The sequence below is a fragment of the Sarcophilus harrisii genome, chromosome 5 (assembly GCF_902635505.1).
Source record: "Sarcophilus harrisii chromosome 5, mSarHar1.11, whole genome shotgun sequence".
Classification (NCBI taxonomy): Eukaryota; Metazoa; Chordata; class Mammalia; order Dasyuromorphia; family Dasyuridae; genus Sarcophilus; species Sarcophilus harrisii.
In genome coordinates, this window is record NC_045430.1 from 192,069,625 (window position 1) to 192,076,448 (window position 6,824).

General features: G+C 37.5%; 1 protein-coding gene across 1 annotated transcript; it reads left to right on the forward strand.

Annotated features, from left to right (window-relative positions):
* Positions 1-574: 574 nt before the first annotated feature.
* On the forward strand, positions 575-4,875 carry LOC105750724 (prolactin-inducible protein homolog). The gene is made up of 4 exons (XM_012551099.2): positions 575-715; positions 2,601-2,706; positions 3,912-4,032; positions 4,505-4,875. The coding sequence occupies exons 1-4, from the start codon at positions 624-626 to the stop codon at positions 4,624-4,626; spliced, it is 441 nt and encodes a 146-aa protein (XP_012406553.1). The 5' UTR covers positions 575-623; the 3' UTR covers positions 4,627-4,875.
* Positions 4,876-6,824: the final 1,949 nt, after the last annotated feature.

Here is a 6,824-nt window from a genome sequence, read left to right on the forward strand (position 1 = left end):
CATCTGGAGAGCTTCCTAGGGAGAAATTCAAGAATGGATGACTTAAAGAAGGCAGAAAAGTCTCTGCCTGGGTAGAAAATTGCAGGCTATAATAAGTGAAAGGAATCTTAGAATTCATATCAGCCAAGTTCCTCATTTTACAGGTAAAGAAAATGAGTCTCAGAGAGTTTTAAGATCACACAACTAGTAAATGGCAGAGTAAATGAAAACCTAGATTTCCTAACTCCCAGTCTGATGATTTTTCTACTCTTCCATTTCTACCTTCTGATGATTGACAAAAGGAAAAAAGTCCAGGTTACAAGAAGTAACTGAGTAGTTGTTCTGTTTTTCAAGGTCCCTTGTAGCCTAAGGACTCTCTGATACTTAGAAATAAGGAAGGACAATGCTAATCCTTACTCAGGATAATACCCTTCCAACAGTAGAGTATGTTGACTTATTTTTTTCTTAGAAAAACAAATCTGACGGCAACAAGAACAGAAGAGGAGGAGTCAGGATAAAAGCGCAAAGCTGGTTGGTTATTTATTCTTCTAAATCATTTCTCTACCCTCCTCCTTATCAGTATAAGTAGGGGCCCTGAGCTACCACTCTGGTTAGCGCAGAAGTCACCCTTTTTGCCCTACAAAATGTCTCTTCTCCAAGCAACAGTGAGATGCGGCCTTACTGCCTTATTCCTGGGGTTCTGCCTACAACTAGTCATTGGGCAAGATGATGAAAAGTAAGCACCCCTTATATAGATACTTTTTCCTTGTCTGCCAGGAAAAACCCGTTTCCCAACCTGGGGACTTCACCTGTGCAGATTCATTTAACTCTCTGGGTATCCATCTTCCAATATCCAGATTCTCTATCTCCCTACTGGGAATATACTCTCCCCACAGATGAGTGAATCTTTTTCCAAATCCCAGAAACTCTATGCCTGGTCTCTGATGGCCTCAATAGCCCCACATAGAAGCAGATTTCCCTGGATAAAATCTGAAGTTTCAATTGTTCTTTATTCTCAAAAACTTCTTATTCTTATCCTGTGCCTTAACTTCCATCTTACCTAGAATCTCTTCAAGTCACTCCTAACCCATTCTTTATCTTGAGCTATGGAAAAAGAAATCAATTGTTCTTGTTCACTAAACTGGCATTTGGGTTGAGTTTACCTGGACTCTAAAACCGGGCACTCTCATGCAATCCCTGGTTTGTTTTCTTTTACATACATAATGACCTGGAGACCAACTCGGGTTTGTGGTCTCCCAAAAGCTTCCAACAGTGGATTAGCTACTACTCTTTTTGTTGTGAAAATGTGTCTCAGGGATTCAGAACTGCATGGAATGGGACTGAAGAGAATCTTGATCCTAAGTCAGCAATTACCTTTTGGCCAGTATAGCCATAGAGAAGTTACAGAAAACATGAAAATATAGTTCCTTGAGAAGGAAGGAAACATGTATGAAGTGCTACTGTGAGACAGGTGCTGTAGCAAGCCTTTTTAAATTATCTCATTTAATTCTCACAACAGCCTTGAGAGGTAAGTGGTATTATTATTTCCATTTTACAGTTGAATCCCACTGTCATGATTGGAAGCTAAGAATTTTGAACTCTTAGGTTATATTTGGAGAAATGTAAGAAAACTAAATAATACCATTTCAGGTCTTTGGGTGTTTTTTTTGGTAAATTTTACCAATCATGTAGACTTAAGACTCAGAAAATGGGCTGCCAAGACTGTTACAGATCATTGTGCAAAGTGAAGTAAGTGGTTTTGTGAATTTTCATATCAAATCGCAGCTGAAGTTATAGGTCCAGCTTAGAGTGGTAGGTAGAGACTGGAGGATTGGGAGGTTGAACCTAAGGACTTTCAATCTTTCTACATAGACATATGCCCCAGGCCAGTGACTTGAAGTGCCCAGCTGAGTAAATATGAAAGGAAACAAGTGTGAGTGCACACTTTCCTCTCAATTTCTAACTAGGGGCCAAGTGAAGTATAATTTTCCATTGCAGGGAGCTCCCATGTCTTTCAGAAATTTTTAAACTTTGTCAAAAGATTAAAATTTTAGGCCCTTGCTCGAGAACATTAAACTAACACAGGGAAAAATAAAATCACCCTTCGGAAATACAAGCTGCTTTGTTTCAGGAAAATGGATATTCAAGGAATATGTAGGGCTAAAGATGTACCTGTCTTGACCTCCTATTGCCTCATTTGTACAAAATAAAAGCATGGGAAGGTGATTTAGTGTTCCATGTAGCGCTGAAATTCTAGGGTACCATGGTTATTTTGTATCTTTCCCAGGATACTATGGACCCAGGTTAAGGGCTGAAGAGAAAAGAAGGGAATCACTCATTGGTCAAGGTATTTGCTATCTGGTCAGCAACTGAATAATCATCTCATGACTTTCTGGACCTCAGTTTCCTTCTAGTGCCTAAGTCTAAGGAATGCTGGAGTCTTAAATAAAAAAAGAGACTCTCATACCCTTGACAACTCTCTGTATATTTTTTAACCTTTCACCCTCTCCCTCCTCCATTCATCTTACTTTCTATCCCTTAACCACTTTCCAAGGCCATAAGTTATCAGAGGTTATAAGGACTATCAGAGCTGATCTGCTTCTCTCTCTCTCCATTATTAGCCGGAAGCCACTTGTCCTGAAAATAAGCCCAATACCAAGTGCTAAAAGAAATGAACTATGGGAATTAAGATGTAATGTTTCAACTGAAGCAAGAGAATGTGTGCCAGTGAGTATGAAACATACTTTGTGTATTTGTAAGCAGGGGGATATCAGAAGAATGAAAGAAAAGGAGAAGGGAAGAGCAAAAAAGGAAAAGATAACAAGAAGGAAGAATAAAGATTTGTGGGGAGAGCAAAAAGAAGGAATAGGAAAATATCAGAAGTCAAAAGAGTAGGAATAAAGAGTCCAGAAATCCATGCCAGAGAAATTGAGTGAACCTAATGTCACTGAGGAGGGAAGTATGCTAAGAAGACAGCCATCACATTTTGTCACACCATGAAAGTAGAAGTAGATGATGTGAAAAGGAGGGACATGAATTATTTATAAAATGAGAAATTTGGACAAAATGGACTTTAAACTCTCATCTAAACCAACTATAAAAGACTTAGTAATTCTGAACAATAAGATGATCCAACACAGTTCCCAAGGACTCGATAAGAAATACTATTCACTTCTAGATATAGAGCTTATAGACTCAGAATATAGATTGAATCATTTTTTTTCTTTTTCTCTTGCTTTTTTCCCCTGGACATCGCTAATGCAGAAACTTGCATAACTTCATACTTGCAATGAGTTTGTATTTATTGCTTTCTTAATGGGTGGAGGAGCAGTTGGGGGGGCAGAGAAAATTTATAACTGAAAATAAAATAATATTAAATTTAAAAAAATAAATTCTCACTTAGCTCTATTCCCATCAAATCTCCCATCTAGAGGCAGATAGATGACATAAAGGCAGCTAAGTCACTCAGCAGATATAGCACTATGCTTAGAGTCAGGAAGACCCAAATTAAAATCTGACATCAGACATTTACTAGCTGTGTGGGACCATAATAGCACCTATTTGTCAGGGTTATTGTGAGGATCAAATGAGATAATATTTGGGAAAATGCCTATCTCATGCCTGGAATGTAATATGAGCTATATAACAGTTTATTCCCTTTCTTTCCCCTAAACCCCAGGAGTCTGATTCTATTAGGAATTTTGAACTTGATAGAGAGGAAAAGAGGTTTCACTGAAGATATGTCAAATTCTACCTGATATGTACCAGTATACTTCTCTACTTACATGATTCCTTTAGACATGTCTGTTCATTCCCTTTCCTCCATCCATGAATTTTCAGCCGATTTATTTTCATATCCATTCATTCTTCTTCTCACCTCTTCCTTCCTAGTTACAACAATATTAATACATTCTCATTTCTTTTTTTCCTAGATGCTAATATATCCTGGGACCACCTCATCCACTAATTGTGCTTATAAGGCATACTCATATAAAGCGTGTATATGCCCAGGAGACAGGGCAAGAAACTTCTACTGGGACATATGCAGCCAAAGTAAGAGAAGATTTATAAAGGCTGGGTCACAGAGAGACAGCTAAAGGGAATCTCAAGCAGAGGGCTACCCAAAAAGATAAGATTAGAATTTGTAAATGTGACCAGTAACAAAGAAGGACAATGAGTATTGATTGGGTGATGGGGAATAATAGGAGTGGCAAAAGAGTAACAAGAGAACTGAATCTAAAGAATAGCATCTAGGTGGGGGCTCAATTACAGAGTTTGCACATGAAGTTTCAAAGGTGTGTGATAGATGGGATTTGAGAGACCTGAAGAATATAAGCTATTTGGGGGAAATTGAGTTTGGGAAAAGCTAAATGGAAAGTAGGCAGAGATCAATAAGGTGTTTAATAAATACAATTTATATAAATGTATAACTGATATCTATAAAAAGCATATAGTAAGTTGGGTTTTGGCTAAGAGATGTTTCTAAAAGTTTTAATGTACCATCTCTACTTCATTTCTCTCCTAGATGATGTATATGTGTATTGTGAAGCTACTACTATTTTAGAAAATGGCATCTGTGAAAATGGTTACGTGCCGGTAACTCGCTACGTTGTTAAAGAAAACCAAACATACATTGCAAATGACTGAATTGGACTCCTGTTCTTCCCATCCCTGGCTGGTCATGCTACAGAGACATGCCTTGGGAATGAACATCTGAAGCCACTGAGGTCTATGAGATAAACATCCTATAAAGAAAGCTTCTTGCTTGTCTGGGTTATTCAAATCTTGTTTTGTTTTGATTGCATTCCTCCCCCACAATACCTACAATTAATGCCTGTATACCTTATAATAAAGTTGAGTGATCTCAATAATATTTTTTCTTTCTCATAACAAACACTATGGATTTCTAGGATGTCGTTTTTTTTAAAAAAATACTTTCATAGCTAGGTGTGGTAGCCTGTTTCTGTATTTCCTGCTACTAGGAAGATCGAGGCTGGTATATCTCCTGAGCCCTGGATTCTGAACTGGGTTAAGTAGATGGAATTGGCCCAAGTCAGAAAAATGGAGCAAATTAAAGTTCCCGTGATGATTGATATTAGAATAAAGCCAATGTACTTTCATTTTGGGCAAGATAGCACAGCTAATCTAGAAGGGGAGGAGAGGAAAAGGTAAAGGGAGGGAAAGAGAGGGTAAAGGGAGAGGAGGTTATAGAGAGAGGAGAAGAGGGTATGGGGAAAAGAAAGGAGGTGAGAGGAGGGGAGAAGATATATATATATACAGATATATACCTGTATATAGATATATACAGGTCCTTGAATCAATCCATCAGCTTAATAACTAGTAAGTACCTGCTTTGATATGGCAGAAAAGCACCCTTACATCATTTATCTCAAGGGATTGTCCACATAATAAGCAAATGAAAATAACCTAAAGTACTACACTCAACATTTCCTAGAATCACTTAGTTTTAACTGAAATGATCCTCTCCTCCCAAGATCCTTTATACCTAGATCCCACAAAACACTTTCCCCCAAAAGTCTCCCTTCCTTATTAGCCACCATTTGCCTATTGAAGAATGCTGTTAATTTCTTTTATACTCTCCCATATCTTCTGTTTTGCCCTCTTGTCTGCCCTTTTTGTGATCCTCAAGTGATTTCTCCTATATAATGCCTTCTTTTTTTTCCATGAAAAGAACACACTATTGCTTTCTTCTGGATTTTCTAGGGAGAGTAGGAAAAAGCTACAAGGTCCACTCCCAATATAACCCAGGGCTACACCTCTTTCAGAATTTATAACTCTAACAAGAGATTCCAGTCTGTTATACAGATTTATATATCTAGACATCTGTATAGACACAAGGAGGTTCTCTCAGGAAAAAGATTTTCAATGGAAGCTCAATCCCAGCTTCCTCCACTTATCCAATTACATGACAAGCACATGATACCAATCTTCTTCCAAGATAGGATGAATAAACCTAATCTCAATTCTGTTGGTATACTAATTCTTGAACTTCCTGGAACAATATCATGTTTTAACAAGAACACAAATCAAATAGTCCTATTGTTATAGTTATTTGATACTTCATCATTCATTCTCGCTTCCTATGAGCCATTTCTACTTATCAATATTAAGTTTGAGCACACCTTCAAGAAAAAAACTTAATAGGTTCCTATGATTGAACTAATACAGAACTAATACAGAAATTCAGTGTTCTCCTCCTCTTACCTCTATCAACATGAATGATGCTAGATTTTCCCTAAAAAGCAACATATATAATTCTTCAATCACTCTGAGGTGGAGCAAGGTTCAATTGTGTCTCCTTTGACATAGCTTTTCAAGTAGCCTCTAACTTTATTCATGTGACTTCCAAGCTAACTAAGGGCATAAAAAGGCCCACCCGTAAGAAACCTTCATGTTTGGTGGATGCCCTAAGGCCACTTGAGTATAAAGCCTTGCCCTATTGAGCAGACATATTTTCAATATTCAAGTGACAGAGTGCTACCGTATCCTTATTGAAAAATATAATTGTGATGATAAGGCTAAGAAAAATCTCCTTTTGTAAAAGTTCATTGAACAGAACTCTGACTGATTGCTTCATTTCTTCCCAATATCAAATCTGAACTAACAAACAAGGTGCTGATCTGAATAAGGTATAAGTACTTTCCTCATGCTCTGAGAACAAGTATTTTTAAGGCAGATTTTATTTTATTTTTATGAAGATTCACCTTCTCTCCATCCCATGCCATCCTAATTTAAACCTATAAAGAAAAGAAAAACAAATTCTCCAATTGCCCACGTCTAGGTTAGTCTTAATTTGTACTCTAGCCCATCACCTCTAACAGGAA

Bases quoted from the DNA above. Each gene is read 5' to 3' on its own strand.
- LOC105750724 (XM_012551099.2), top strand. From the start codon at position 624: ATGTCTCTTCTCCAAGCAACAGTGAGATGCGGCCTTACTGCCTTATTC. The intron at 716-2,600 runs GTAAGCACCCCT...CTCCATTATTAG, and splicing joins ATTGGGCAAGATGATGAAAA to CCGGAAGCCACTTGTCCTGA. The intron at 2,707-3,911 runs GTGAGTATGAAA...TTTTTTTCCTAG, and splicing joins AAGCAAGAGAATGTGTGCCA to ATGCTAATATATCCTGGGAC.